This window comes from Mytilus galloprovincialis, chromosome 3 (assembly GCF_965363235.1).
Source record: "Mytilus galloprovincialis chromosome 3, xbMytGall1.hap1.1, whole genome shotgun sequence".
Lineage (NCBI taxonomy): Eukaryota > Metazoa > Mollusca > Bivalvia > Mytilida > Mytilidae > Mytilus > Mytilus galloprovincialis.
This window is the reverse complement of record NC_134840.1, coordinates 66763035-66778779: the sequence shown is the minus strand read 5'-3', so window position 1 is coordinate 66778779 and position 15745 is coordinate 66763035. Positions and strand designations below refer to the sequence as shown.

Sequence of the window (15745 nt, the reverse complement as noted above, 5' to 3'; positions counted from 1 at the left end):
CATAGTCTACGATACTTATAAAAGTGTTATACATTTAGGCATAGTTTTCTAGTTTGAATTGTTTTACATTTTACATTTCAGGGCCTGTTATAGCTGACTACACGGTATGGGCTTTGTTCATTGTTGAAGGCCGTACGGTGACCTATAGTTCTTTTGTGGAGAGTTGTCTCATTGACAATCATACCACATCTTTTTTTTATGTTTATAATACTTCTTATTTATATTAAAATCACAAAAAGGGCCCGTCAGACAAATGAAATGAATTTAAGTGGAATTAAAACTACTTTATTGGTTGTCGATTTTTGTTGTTTATCATATTTGGGTTTGTTTATTGTTTTGTTACATAAACCAGGCTTCTAAATTGTTCGTTTCAATTGTTTTACATTTGTCATTTCGTAGCCATTTGTTATGATTGTGTGGTATGGATTTTCAGAGAAATTTTTAACGTGTTGTTTTCATTTTCGTACTCTTTGTTGTTTTATGCTGTGCGGTGACATAGTTGTAAACTTCTATGTCATTTGTCTCAATTGGAATGTTAGTCTCATTAGCAATAATACCACATTTTAATTTTCATATTTTAGCTGAATACCTTCTCTGACATGGGTTTATGCAGTCATTGTGAAAATTTAAAAAAAAGAGGTCTCCCACTCAAATCAGCCCTTCATGCACTCGAGATAAGATGTTAGTTATACCGTTATATATCTAACGTCAGAGACGATGAACGTTTTACTCTTCATTAAATGTGATGGGAAAGACAAAGTTAATATGTATACATCTGTATAAATTTATAGTTGATATTTCGCTGCCAGGTTAACGGAATCACACATATAAACTAGAATTGCCATTGCAAGCAATAGCGGATGTCACCCTGGTCCGCCAATTGCCACTAAACAGCAGCCATTTCAAAGTTTTCGGTGTAATAGTTAATAATAGTTACACCGGAAATACGATCTTCTTGTTTTCTTGTATGAATTGCAATCAAGAGTCGTTTTTTTTTAATTTCCGAATAATCTCTGCTTAAGTTTGGTGGAAAAATGCTTTATTGTTGAATCATAAGAATATTTAATTTTCTTTACTCTGTAACTATAACTTTGAATTTCCTTTTTAATATATTGTTGTTGTAGTGATACTGAAAACAACTTTAACTAAATAACTCACTAAAGTGTAAAAGGTAATGAAATCAAACTAGATAAGTGATAAGATTAACAATTTATTTTGTTTCTCTACATTCTGTCGCCGATCCTCCACCCTGCAAAAGATGTCCACATATTTCCATTGCTTACTATTGTTCCAACTGGTGTGTATGTTTGGCTAGTTCTAACGAATGTGACATCCCCTTGTGCCAATTCAACAACGGATACTGTAGAGGATCCTGTATAGTCACACCCGCTAACAGCTTCAGGAAAAACCACGCCTTGTATTTGGTTATTAGAAACAAGTTCAAATGCACCATAGCTGTTGCATTCTGGGACAATAGTATATGAAAAAACGTAAATACCATCAACAGGTGCCGTAAACACTCCTGAGAACTTGTTGTATCCATTCCCACTGTTTGTGTTAATCAAGTCAAATATAATAGTATGATGTTTCGCAGGCGTTTCTGCCTAAGACAGACGAGCATGGAAAGCTACAGTAGCTACCCCAGGGTTTGCGCTAAGGAGACGACTTTCTGAAAATGGTGAATATCTCATTAATGCATATGGCAACTTATAATATCTATGTAGATATATGTTATAACTTCTGTTTTCGAATATCACAGAAAAAACTCGAAGTAATTGATTATTTAAAAAAAATGACAAAATAATACTATTTTCATTAAAAGAATGATAATCTGCTTAAATATTCAAGTTTTAATTTAAAAAAATATAAACTGTCAACCTGATGAGGATCCAAAAGTTAGATCGGTTTATGTATGAAAAAATGAAGGCGGTGGCCAAAATATTTATTTTAATACGTAATAGTATGCAATAAGTTAAATATTTGCAGAACGTTCGTTGGGCAGCTGTCAACAAATCTGAAAGTATTCGTCTTAACATTTTAACGCAATCTGCGGTACAAACTTTGAACAAATTAATTATTTTTAGGTTAGTGATCTACCATGTATGTTTTGTTTCTGAAATGTTTTAAATAGGATAAGGGCGAAGATTCTAATGACTAGGACGCAGCATATTTTGTAATTTTAGGGACTGTATGTATTGCAATGAGTCATAAGTATTATAAATATTTCATGTAAAATGTATATGTAAACTACATTGTGAACACAATAAGCATATTGCTGAAAATATGGATTGATTACAAGCAATGGGTACCATCCAATAAAATATTATGGAACAGAGATTGATTTTTGCCCTTATGAAAATCTGAAGAATAAATATTAATCCTGAGATACACGTATGCAATGAACACACCGACAATGGAAACTACAAGTGGGCCATACTTAGACACATATAGTCCATTATGGTCAACAAATTATCAGATAACAAAAATTACTATTTCCAATATATCTATCTATGTTCATAGATCACGAATACATCAGTGAAGCCAAGAAGTAAAGACATTATATTTAAAGGGATCACATTATCCTATTCCTCCTTATGTCAACATGAAAGGTTGTTGAAAAAGCTTTAGTCTATTTCAAAATATTAAACTGCGGTTAGTCTGAAAACTGATTAAGGGACGGACACAAGGAAACGGGGATAGTTAAAACACTTTACGATTAATTTAAACGATAAAAACATTTTATTATTCACTCGACCACCCATGTTGCGTATATATTGCGTTTAACCAAATCTTCATTTTCAACCCTGTATATTTACTTCCTATATTTTAATATACAATATATGCCTTAAATGTAATTTTACTTCTTTTTTATTCTTTTAGCTTTTATACTGTCTTTAGTGGTCATGTACCTCTCGTTAACTGCTTGACTATATTGTCCTGTTGGTCTGATCTCTGTTGATCACCACGCCGTTCCAAACTTTTGAGTTGTTTCTTTTGGCCTTCAATAATCTCACCGAGTTGTGTATTATTTTGTCGGAAAGTTTCTACGTTTTCTTCCAATTGAATTATTCTTGAATTTTGGGATTTCACGATGTTTTCAAGTTCCGATAATCGTGAAGAGATATCTGACATACCACCCTCCGCCTCAAACACAAATAGCACAAAAAGTACGAACTTATATATAAACATTTTACTTAATTCTAACGCCTTGCAATTAATATACTCAGTTCACACCAATAACATTGCTTATCTGACTTCTGACAAATGAACCTTATACACTACCAAATCAAATAAAGGAATGTCAGATAAGAAATTAGCATGGTCTGAATGACAGTATATTGAAAGTGCGAATCGGGAAATTCATTTTAAATGTGGAGTAGCGATGTTTTTGTTTGGTATCATGTTGCCTTGTTGGGAAACCACATCCCAATTTTTATATTCGAAAGAACTGCTTTTTTTGGGATAAAATGTGATTATCCTATTTAAAAATGGATTTATGACTATGTTTTTATTGTAACAAATGTGGTGTAAAGACATGCACGGTAGAAATTTATTTCAAAACAGATTTTTTTTTATCTTTTCCAAAAAAGAAGGTCCCTTGATTTTGAAAATCAATAAGAATTGTAAATCTTCCATATGTCATTTTTCTGAATGTCATAAGACTCTATAATATCAGTCGGTAACCAATATTTATATTTCTTCAATTTGAAATACATCGACAAAAAGGCTTAAAACTTCTTACATTAAGTGAAAAACAGCACCCATGCCAACATTTTGAGATCTTGACATAAACAATTATGTATGAGCAAAAGCTTTACCCAAATATATATGTTCTGCTACTAAATATTTTCTATAAAGATGTTAAGTTGTGTAAAATACCTTTTTGGGAAAAGCTGTTCCTCATTAATATATATATTCATTTAAAAATGGCCATTTGAGGTCAAATGCGTCAAATGAGGCATGTTAATGGTGTCATAGTGACATCACAAGTAGGGGGGGAACAGACATTGTTAATGAAATCATAATGTTATAAAAGAAGTAATGAGCGAAGTCACAATGTGTTAGTAAACCGTCAATCGTAAAAGATGTATAAGGGAGGTTTTTTTTATCTATAAATATTGCAAAATATTAGATTTTCAACACAATGTGATGCTGTTTTTGTCATAAAGGCCATCTTGGTTGGTTGGCCGGGTCACTGGACAATAGTCTACAAAACATAATGCAGGAAACAATATAATGAGCAACCCAAAATCTACCAAAAACTGGGTAATCTCAGGTGCTCAAGAATGGTAAGTAGATACTGATCCACATGTGCCAACCGACGTGTTGGTCATGTTAGTAGAAACACGGAAATAAGTCTAATTCGGTAGGTCACATTCGGAGGACTTGGTTGTAGTTACGATATATCGGAACATATCCACGGTTACCCAACTCGCACGTACAATTAACGAAAAGATAAATTCAACTACACCACTTGGATTCCCAGGTTTGATACAAATGTAGGATCCCAGGAGCGGCAACCCATCTATCAATGGGATAATGATAGTAAATACAAGCCCTGGAGTAGCATACTTTAAAGTATCTTGCGTATACCCTATCTCAGGTTCGATGGGGTTGATACGTTCAACATAGTTATCAAATCAAGTGAGAGAACATCATCTATGTAGAGGAAAGGACCGTTAAAGGATACGCTAACTTATTTTCTTTCTTTCTAAGAAGTTTATGTATGACGCTTCAATGAATAAATAAATAAGTCGGCAAGAAGAGGGACACAGTTGATTCCCATTTGAATGACGATTGTTTGTTGACAAAATAAATGATCATCGACACGTTTCAAATATGTTGCTAATCAAGACAAGATTATGTTTTGTGAGAATAAGAGAAGATTTGTCCCTCCCTTAGACAAAATACTTGTATTTACGTTTGCCATTCCTTATTGTATGGAATGAGAATACTTGTGATTAAAGAGTATAGTAAGGGTGCTATGGAAAACTTTAATTGTCAACCCTGTATACAATCAATCATCATGTGAAATTATAATTTTGAAAGTACTTGGAACGACAAAATTATTTTATATTGACGTTTACATCCTGCAAACATGCGACTGTTGGCAATAAATGTGGTTGTTGAATTTGATAGAGGCTTTTTGGGCTTCTTTGTTTGATATGTGTTTGTTTTTGTTCTAATTGAGATTGTGAAACAGTAATGACAGCTGTACCCCTATTTTGACGATTTTACCTATACTATTATGTCTGTTTTGTAGTTAAAATAACGAAATTTGAAGCGACTGTCACACAAGTGAGAGGTTTAGCGCTATATAACCAGATTCAATATATCATTTTCTACATTGGAAATGTCTGTACCATGTCAGGAATATGACAGTTGTTGTCCATTCGTTCGATGTGTTTTTATGATTTGATTTTGCCATTTGATTAGGGACTTTCCGTTTTGGATTTTCCTCGGAGTTCCATATTTTTGTGTTTTCACTTTTTAGACATTTATCGTAATGAACACCAAACATTAAGAAAAATGATGTTAGCTGCATAGTACAGTTTAGATGCCACGTGTTTCTTGATAATCTTGTTCGGGTATACTCAAACTGAAAGGCTTTTGAGACAAATACACACATTTGTTAACAATAGAACAGATAAAAAATTACATCTATGAAAACTTAATTTAAGCTCAGACATTGATGATTTAATTTTTATATACAACTTATTCTATATGACTTTGAATATTTAAGTTTAATACAATTCATTGCACAAAAGGTTTGACATCTTAGTCATATTCTATACCGAAAGGATGATGAGACAATTACATTAAACATTTACGTATGCAGCAGAGTAAGACTATAACATAAAATGATAATATCATTGCCAACTACACTCGCTATCTAACTTTTTAGAGCAACCCATTGTCTAAATAGTTATCAATATACCAGGATTATAATTACTTGTGTAATCTATGTTTTTACACAATTTATTACCAAAGACATTTGTCATCTTAGTTAATTGTCCAGGACCAATTGCCATCTAAATTGTTAATTCAATTACAACATACCGTAAAGCTTGAACATAAAAATAAACTATTCCTTTAATCTTTCATCTACATTAAACCCTATTAAAACAGTGTTTAATACTAATTCACAGTTTTATAATTTTTACATTAACACAACAAACGTTTTTAAAAGTTAACGTTATTTTGAAATGAAATTTGATTTGATAAAAAGTTCTTTAGTATATCATATAGTCTTCAAGACTTGATTTCATCCTTACTATGCCAGTTTCATGTGATGTTTGTTTTCCTTTGTCTTGCATCAATCTCTTTCTTTGATATCTCCATTTAAAACTTTCACATATAAGAAAGCTAGAAGCGATGAAAACACCAAAGGCTACCACGTAAAAGGAACTATGTATATCTATGAGGGTTATCGGTGTAGATTCTTTGCGTGGAATATTGTCGCAAATTCCATGTTTCGGCCAATGTTCTAACTTCCACTTCTGTAATAGTCCGTTTTCAAAGATGGCATGCATTCTAAAATCAAAATATATTCAGAATTTTAGACCATCCTATATTTTGACCGACTGTAGCATTTATCTCAAGTTTCGACCTTGTGTAAAATGAGGTAATGGCCCTTTGTTTAACGTTGATGTAATTTATTTTAAAAAGATAGTTAAAAGTAACGTACATTTCAATAACTTTTAATATTCCTCTACATGCCAATGGGAAGATATATTTTTAGATATATAGTAGCCAACAATAAATCTTACGGGGCGATGGGTCATATAATTATAATACAGTACACTACAAAATATTGTATATACCCAGTCTAAAATGGTACAACATCAGCAAAAAATAACAATAACATAAACAAATGTAACTATAGATATTTCGGATAAAAGATATCCTTCATCAGTATGGCCACAATGAAAAATGAATCATGTCAATCTATTCTAATTATAATATTATCACAATCTTGATTTTATACCAAAAAGTTTAAGCGAAGATCAGAGACGCTGGAACAAAATTTACAAACACGACGCAAGGACTGCACAGATATGCAAAAATAAAAATAGTAATTTTATGATATGAACTAGCACAACTCTGACATTCCAGAAGTGAAGAAAATATAAATATATACTTGGAGGGTTTAATGGGGGAAAAAACCCAGATTCATTTAAACAATTTATCATATACTTAGCATTGATATGATAGCTTTTGCATATGTGTAATGAACGGAAGTACACAAGCCATAATTTCCACCCGGGCTGATAACCCATATCAGGGGTATCTCGTGCACAAAACCCATAATAGTGCCTCTCGTGCAAATTACTTCTGGTATTTCCGGTATCGGTTGTTTACTTTTCCATTGTGACGTCAAATATTTTTTATGGCGACGTCAAAATTTACGGGAACTTTTGGAAGATAGTTTAATACTTGCTAACAAATTGATTGACATTATTATGTATCATTTTATAGTGTACAAACATAGATGAATGATTTTACACTAGTAATTTTGGGGCCCTTTATAGCTTGTTGTTTGGTGTGGGCCAAGGCTCCTGGTTGAAGGCCGTACATTGACCTATAATGGTTTACTTTTATAAATTGTTATTTGGATGGCGAGTTGTCTCATTGGCACTCACACCACATCTTCTTATAACTATATATGGAGTAATAATGATAATAGAACTCTTGACCCGTATTAGCACCTCGACTACGTCTCGGGCTGATATGGGGGTCTCGGGATGATATCCGAGCCGATATGGAAAAGGCCATGTATTAATCTCTATTTAATTGTACAACTTTATTCATTTGAGGGTGTCCGAGGATTGATTATCACAAAGAACGCTCAAATTGTAATATCTGAGAGTCATCGAAGGTCAACTCTTCCTGGGAGATTATGAAGCTTAGTTTCGGAAGTAATCAGATTGGAAATATAGAATTTATTTCATAAGTCCTGCAACGGAACTATGGACTAGCTGACTACATTATTATTATTAACATAAAGACTAAAATCCTTTAAACTAAACTAGGAAGATGGTTTGCATTTCAAAACAATTACTTTAGAGTTATCAGAATTCGAACTTTATCTATAAAAGTTACTTACTCGTCAGAAAAAATCTTAGTGAATGGAGATTTGTTAGGAAGTGCTATTGCGAAATGCATTGCCAATAAATCCGATAGAACCATTGCCAGATGACAATTATTATCCATAGCTAATTCCATCGCAGTTCGGTCACCAACATAAGCGTAATCTCCCTCCATTACAAGCCGTATTTGAACATTAGGATCCGTACTTAGAATACTTGGGTTTGTTTTGTTGTAGGCAACTACTCCGTTCCAAAACTTTACATTATCTGGCTGAGTAGATGTCTGTTAATATAAGAAAAAGAACTCACAAAACAACATTAAATGATCTCTTGAAGCACGACAAAAAGTGTTTAAGCAAATACATTTATATTTTCAGAAGGCCAAATCAAAAATGAAGTTCAGCAAAAATAATAAGAAAAGGAACAATTCTGAAAAGTTGTATTCCAAATAAAGAGAAGAAAATGTATGCCTAGAGATAGAATAAACGTTAGTTTTCATTTTATGGTTTATCTTTATACATAATAAAATATCCCGTCAGGATATCTGAACCATGCATTGTGGTTATAGGTTGTATAACTTTTCTTTCTCGACAATTTCGGTTTTTGATATAATTGTGATGTACTGTCTAGTATTTTAAATAATTCACACTGTACATTGGATGTATGGTAGTTTGGTCTCGAAAGGGTATGTCATATGCATGGGATATCTGTAGTTTTGGTAAGTCGATATTGGTTGTTTTTTTCCTAATAAGTATGAGAAAATGTTGTATGAGTGTCAATGAGACTACTCCCAATCCAAGTCACAATTTGTTAAAGTAAATCATTATTGGTCAAAGTACCGGATTCAACACGTATCCTTGGCTCACACCGAACCAAAAGATTAAAAAGCCCCAAAATTTACTAGTGTAAAACCATTCAAACAGGAAAACCAACGATCTGTTCTGTATACAAACGAGATCGAAAAACCCTTAAAAATACATCAACAAACAACAACCACGTGCACAGTACAAAAAGTACAAACAAAGGCAGCGAGTTTAAAATTTTAACAGGCGCAATTCTTTACCCTAACATGAAATAATAGTGCACCATCACAACATAAAAAGACTCCGTATAGAATATTAATCGAAATGGCTTAATCCGTTAAAAATACATATGAACAAAATCAAGTAAACATACACTGAACGAATTAATTTGATCTATGACAGATTGTTAAGAAATTGCATTATAGCTTAGACGTTATCTGCTTTAATTTGTTTCCGCGACGAATTTTATAAAAAAAAAAAGATAGTGCGCGACTGGTTTCTTCTTTTTTCTACCTTCTATTGCTAATCATTTGCTTTTACAGTTTTTCACAATTTTCTATGTTTTGCACAAGACACAAAAAGATAAAAAAAAAATCATCATGTTAGGCTAATAACGTCTAAGAGTAGAAGATTGTTGATCTATCGAATGTTATGCCAAATTCACAGCAAGGGGATTCCATGATACCTGACAAATTCAAGCGTTGACTATCTCGACCAACTGAACGAATGTCATACTCTTGACTAATTGCATACAACTAGAAATTGTGTCTATGCTAACCTATTTGTAGATCTGGGTTTGCTTATCATTGTTTGGTTTGAACGTTTTAAGTTAGTCATTTGTACCTTTTGAACACAATGCTAAGACAAAAACAAAAACAAACAAAAACAAAACAATTATAGACAAAATCATTAAAGGGTAACAACTATAGTAAGAAATTAACTAACATGTCACCTCGTTTGTAGATTTTCTTGTCCAGTTATTCAAATTTTAGTATATATATATATTATAATACTTTTCAAGGCATCAAAGCAGATAAATGAGTAAAATTTTACAGTTAAAGGCATTAAAACCAAAAAGAACCCGACTGACCATTTGGTGCCATTTGAACGTTTTAATAGTTCTTCTTTTGCTTATCCTTTTAGCTATTTAAATTTTTGATATATTTGTAGGATTCAGAGATGCAATGGAAATGCCGCTTTGCATTTGTCTATATGTCGCTTGTAATCTAGTGTAACATCTATATATGTGCAATCATTTTGATAGTGGGATTTATTCTATAAGAAAGTATCTAAAAACTATATTTATGTATAAAAAAAAGTACATGAAGGTATCTTTCGTCCAAATCTTTGTGCAAAATCTCTTCTTTTTTATATTTTGTATTGTTTACCTTGAAAATTGTTTCAAATACAGTGCCCTCGTGTGTTCCCCATTTATAACTGCTTTGTTCGACAAGTCCAGCAATATTAGAGAAAGGCAGTTTTTCTTTTGTTACAGTAAGGAAGGCCACAAGGTTGCCACTGTATGTTGCCATCATTATTATGCAAAATATCCACCAGCAGCTTAATAACGTACGACCTGAAGAGGAACCTGCCATATGTTCACCACCTATGTTAGAAAATACGGAAAACAAATCCATAATTATAACATTGACGGTACCAATTTTTCTGCACCATATATTTATTCTTAGATAAAGTGCGAAATCGCATTGCGGGTGATACATGCAAAGAAAGCGACGCTTACCCTGCCAACGCACTCTGTTGACACATCCGTTCTTGTCCTTTTTTGAAACTCATGCGGTAGTCACGGTTTATGTTTGTTACCTTGTTTTTTTTCGTAATCGATATGCGCGATTTGAACACGAGTAAACAACTGTCGTCTTGATTTAGACGTTTGATGTAAGTAAAAGCAGCGTTTACAAGATATCATGGTACAAAAAGTCAAGGAAAGTCATAGTCCTATTATTCCGAAACAATTTTTAAAAATGCAACCGTAGTATGATCTGGAACACATGATGATAAATAGTTAGTTTGCTTTGCTATTAGTAAAGAAGCATAAAGTTGCCTTCTCCTTTGTTATTTAACTACCATAAAAACGGTGCAATTACATTAAGACATGGTTACACTAATATAATCTGGCAAATCAATATCAAAAGTATGATGTGATCTGGTTTACTACACTGTGAAAATACTCAATACTAAATTTAAACAGTTTTTGTTATGAGCAATATTATGTATTAAACCTTGTTTAAATATCATCGAGTATTCATTAAAACAAACAAAATGATTTACTTGTGTATAGAAATACGGTTACTCATAAAATTGAGAATGTAAATGGGGAAGATGTCAAAGAGACAACAACCCGACCATAGAACAGACAATAGCAGAAGGTCACACATAGGTCTTCAATGTAGCGGGAAATTCCCGCACCCGGAGGGCATCCTCCAGCTGGCCCCTAAACAAACACATATACTACTTCAGTGATAATTAACACAATATAAACTCCAAATTATACACAAGAAACCAAAATTTAAAATAATACTCATGTTATGCTAGCAAGGGATGTCCATCTGGCTATGCGAGCTGTGACAATACGTAGCCATGTTCGGTAGTAACGGTAAGCGAAAGAGACACCCTATCCGTAAGTAACTCGTACTGTTTTTCAGGGAATTGAATGTAGCCTGTTGCACGGCAACTACTTTTGCTAATATCAGATCTAGACATACTGTAATTTTTCTGTGGATTCAAAATCCACACCCTTCATCTCTGCCAACCTTCTTTTATTACAATCCTATTCATTTCTCATTTGTTTTCGTCCAGAATATGCAAATTATACTTGTCTACAGACATACAGCATTCAATCGAGTAATCTGTGTGATAAGAGTAGAAATCTAACCACAACAATCAAGCTACAATGTATTTCATAATTTCAAAAATCATACCCACGAACATGAAGGTATAAAATTTTAACACTATATCGCTTTATATATAAATTGAGAATAATACATTTTATAAAGGAAAATATAGGTCCTACCTTCATTAAAGGTGTAGTTACCTTGTGTTAACAACGCACCATACACATACCACAAGGAGTCAGAGAAATGATGCAGTCCTCGTACTTTATCTCTGTTTTCTATTCTTCTATAGTATGGCGTACATTTTTCGAAGAAAAACAAAAAAAGTGAAATAACTGGAAGGAATATGAATATACACAAAATTACATATTCGCTTAAAGGATCTATTAATGTTCTCCATTTCTTTGCATTCGGATCAGGTTTTTTCAACAAAATAGCTGGAGCGTCATAGTAATAGGGAATTGTGAAATCGACAACATTTTCCCTACTGATTTGAACAGCCACAGGGGCTGCCACTAGATCTACATCCTGAAAATATAAATATAATACTCATTCGGTTTAATACAATAAATTATAAATATATAAATTCAACTACAGCTGAGTTCTAATACAAATTGTTCATCTGTTTTATTTATTCTTAATTTTCAAAAAAATGTATAACCGCACATCACCATCACCCTTCCGAAGGACTTTCATGACTATTGTTTAAATTAAATTTTATGTAAACTTTTTTTCAGTATCGTTATGGGTAGTCGGATTTTTTTCTGTGTTAATGTTTTTGTGTTGTCTTGGTATGTCGTGCATTAACATTTACCTGTTTGGTATATGAAAACGAGAAATAACCTGAAGCCGTCTTTTTTATGATTTAAAATTTATTCCATAAATACAGGTGTCTCATGACTTTCAGAGTATTTATTATCCGTGTATTAATGACATTTCCGTTTGTCAGTATTTTCTATGTGTTATTTCATACACATGATACATTCACCTGTATGTTTTCCTATGTAAAAAAAAAATGTTATTCTTAACGAATATATATATCAAGTCGCAAAAATTTTATATCTTTATTCATATAATACATTGAATTTTATCACATGCGGAAGCAAAATGAATTTAAACTCGCATATAAAAAGCATATACAAAGTATATCATTAAAAATCCACCCCTATTTGAATCGCGATTATCAACTAGCGATAAAAAAAATTTGGAAACAGTTTTTAAAATACAATAATAAAAGTTTTGCCTGATATTTCTTAATACACAAAATGATCCCAACTTTTCTTACCCGTCGTTCAAGCTGACCTATCAAGCCGTTCCATGATCCATTTTCCATCTGAGCACCCCATTTTCCATCAAGGGGTTGTGTTATCTCATATCTGAAATGTATTTTGAAATGTTGAACAACATAAAGAGTACAGTTGAAAAATTAACAGATTTGTTATTGTAGGGGCATTTGTTAATCAACTGACCTGTTTGAAACTATGAAAAACAAATTTGAACTTTGATGAAGAACTAAGAATTATTTGCACAAATTTTACAAGAACAAGTTAATGTAATCATTTTGTCGATAATAAGATGCGATACATATAATGAATATGAATTTTAGTGTCACAAATGTTTTATAGAATAACCTTCTACTGGTATTCCACAGACAAGCATCAAAGAATCAAAAGATTTCTCTATTTACAGGTTTAGCTACAAAAATGGCATAACAAGAAAAACAAAACCAGAGTGCATCCGTACATATTTAAGAGCATTGGAACAGTGACATAATATTGTGTACGCAGCCTCCATACCCATGCTGATCATCTGCATCGAATAAGCTTCTGCAAAAATTTAAAGTTGGTGAAATAACAATGTTTTCAGACAAATCTTTAACTGGATGCTTGTGGGAATAAGAGACAACTGTAGTTTATCGATGTTCACATATTGTATATTCATTAAGAAATTTGCAATCAAGATATATAAAAATATTGTGAGAATTACATCAATCCCAAATGTAATTAGACTGGATGCGATTACTGCCACTCGTCAATCCACGTTCACTTTAACTGTCACCAAAGGGAAAATGACACAATCAGACGACTTCACCTATATATATACAATTATCAAATATAAAGGCAACAGTTTTTTGCTCTTTAAAAGTCATTAATCGATTGAGACAAATCTGGGTTACAAACCAAAAACCAAGGTAAACACATACTAGTAAAATATAAGAGAAAAACAATCGATATGAATCAATAATCAGTTTTTTGTGTTTTTTAATTTGAACATGCAGGCGCGTTATTTATCAACACAGCTATGAACGTATGTGGATATTATCTTACTGCTAGTATATCCATCGGAAATTTGTTTGTAATAAACATTAATTGGATGTCATAAACTTGTTGCAATATCAGAAAAAGATCCATTAAATAAACGCAAAAGTAGTATACCGCTGTTCAAACTCATAAATCCATGTACAAAAAACAAAATCGGGGTAACAAACTAAATGATAATATCAATGTTCATAATAAGTATATGTTGTACTTTGTAAATACAGCTGACTAACAAACTACCTCTCTTTTTCGAACTTGAATTCTGCAGAAGACCCAAAATGAGGGAGGGGTAGGACAGATCTTTAGTATAGATCTAGTGAGAAGTTTGGGGCAGATAAATGTTGAAGATATACCGCACAGTTCTATATTTTGACCTTTGAATAAATTTGTAGTGCATGAGAGCTTTCATTCTAAGTTTTAAGGATACTTCATAGTTAAGGTCGTACAGTTTTAGCTTCAAATTAACTCATCATATATACCAGAATTGGAATTTTGTTTTTGCGCCAGACGAGGGTGTCGTCTGCAACAGACGCCTCAGTGACGCTCGTATAAAAAAATATTTAAAAAGGCAAATAAAGTACGAAGTTGAAGAGCATTCAGAAGCAAAAATTCCTAAAAGTTTTGCCAAATACATCTAAGGTAATCTTTTCATGAGGTAGAAAGAAGTTGCATTATTTATATTTACGGAAGTGAAGAATGTTTGTTCTATATTCGATATAACGATTCAGAGATTAATACTATGAATGGAGTTTTTTTAGGGTTTTCCCATAGGAGGGATATCATTTGTTTGGAAGTGACGAGCGGTCAGAAAGAGCGTATTTATCTATCTTTGCGTAATGTGTGTTATCAGTTAGAATTTCACATCTTTTAATTAATTTTAACTTATGATTAACCATAAAGATAAGATATAGTTGAACTTCATCAAAATTGTGTTGAAACGTCTAGATATCACTCATCGTGCATTGCAATGAAAACAGTCAAATTTGTCCTGTATAGTTGATCATTATCGACTGGTTAGAAGAAACAATTTGTGTGTAATAAAAAAAAACAAGTCATATACTTCATCAACAATATCATAATATCCTATACTGTGTGATATCTCCACCAATGCTTCTTTGCACCAATATCAAGTTCTTGCAAAATCGTATACGTATTGGGGTGGGGTGGGGGGTTCTTGCAAATTTTCATGACCTTACCATACACAACTGCATGGTCCTTCAAGAGTATCCATGTCACTTCAAAATTAGGAAAAAACAAATACGTACGTAAAGTTCAGGGCTAATGCAAGATGATGTAGTAGGTCCATAGTAAATCCTGTATATTCGTTTGTTTTCTCGTTAAAGATGACAAAGGGATCCCACTATTAAAGGTAAAATTTCTAATTTGAAATCTCACAAGCTAAATAACTTTTAGGAAAAAATTATCAAAGGTGCCAGGATTATAATTTAATACGTCAGACGCGCGTTTCGTTCATATAAGACTCGTCTATGACGCTCAGATCAAAATACTTAAGACTAGTATCTATGCATTGTTGTGTTCAGTTCCGTCTTTTGAACGGAAGTATCAGCTCTTTTTTCATATACGATCTGGAAAATCGAAGTCTAATGCTATATGTCACCTTTTGTAAGCAACTAAAAACGTATGCATGACTCACCATTGAAGTCAGTAGCAGGAACAGTACA

At 32.6% G+C, this 15745-nt stretch overlaps 1 protein-coding gene and 1 long non-coding RNA gene across 2 annotated transcripts; both read right to left on the bottom strand.

The window, feature by feature from the left end:
• Positions 1–1197: 1197 nt before the first annotated feature.
• On the bottom strand, positions 1198–3227 carry LOC143066534 (uncharacterized). Its single transcript, XR_012975651.1, has 2 exons — positions 2910–3227; positions 1198–1669 (listed from the first exon to the last, which is right to left on the bottom strand). It is a non-coding gene; the product is annotated as an uncharacterized LOC143066534 (long non-coding RNA).
• Positions 3228–6229: 3002 nt separating this feature from the next.
• Positions 6230–15369, bottom strand: LOC143066766 (glutamate receptor ionotropic, kainate glr-3-like). The gene is made up of 6 exons (XM_076239576.1): positions 15329–15369; positions 13031–13121; positions 11946–12273; positions 10282–10499; positions 8108–8373; positions 6230–6534 (listed from the first exon to the last, which is right to left on the bottom strand). The coding sequence occupies exons 1-6, from the start codon at positions 15367–15369 to the stop codon at positions 6234–6236; spliced, it is 1245 nt and encodes a 414-aa protein (XP_076095691.1). The 3' UTR covers positions 6230–6233.
• Positions 15370–15745: the final 376 nt, after the last annotated feature.

Excerpts from the sequence above, each read along its gene's own strand:
- LOC143066766 (XM_076239576.1), bottom strand. The coding sequence starts at position 15,369 with ATGGACCTACTACATCATCTTGCATTAGCCCTGAACTTTAC. Across the intron at positions 13,122-15,328 it reads GCATTAGCCCTGAACTTTAC|ATATGAGATAACACAACCCC; the intron begins GTACGTATTTGT and ends AATACATTTCAG. Across the intron at positions 8,374-10,281 it reads TATTTGAAACAATTTTCAAG|ACATCTACTCAGCCAGATAA; the intron begins GTAAACAATACA and ends TTATATTAACAG.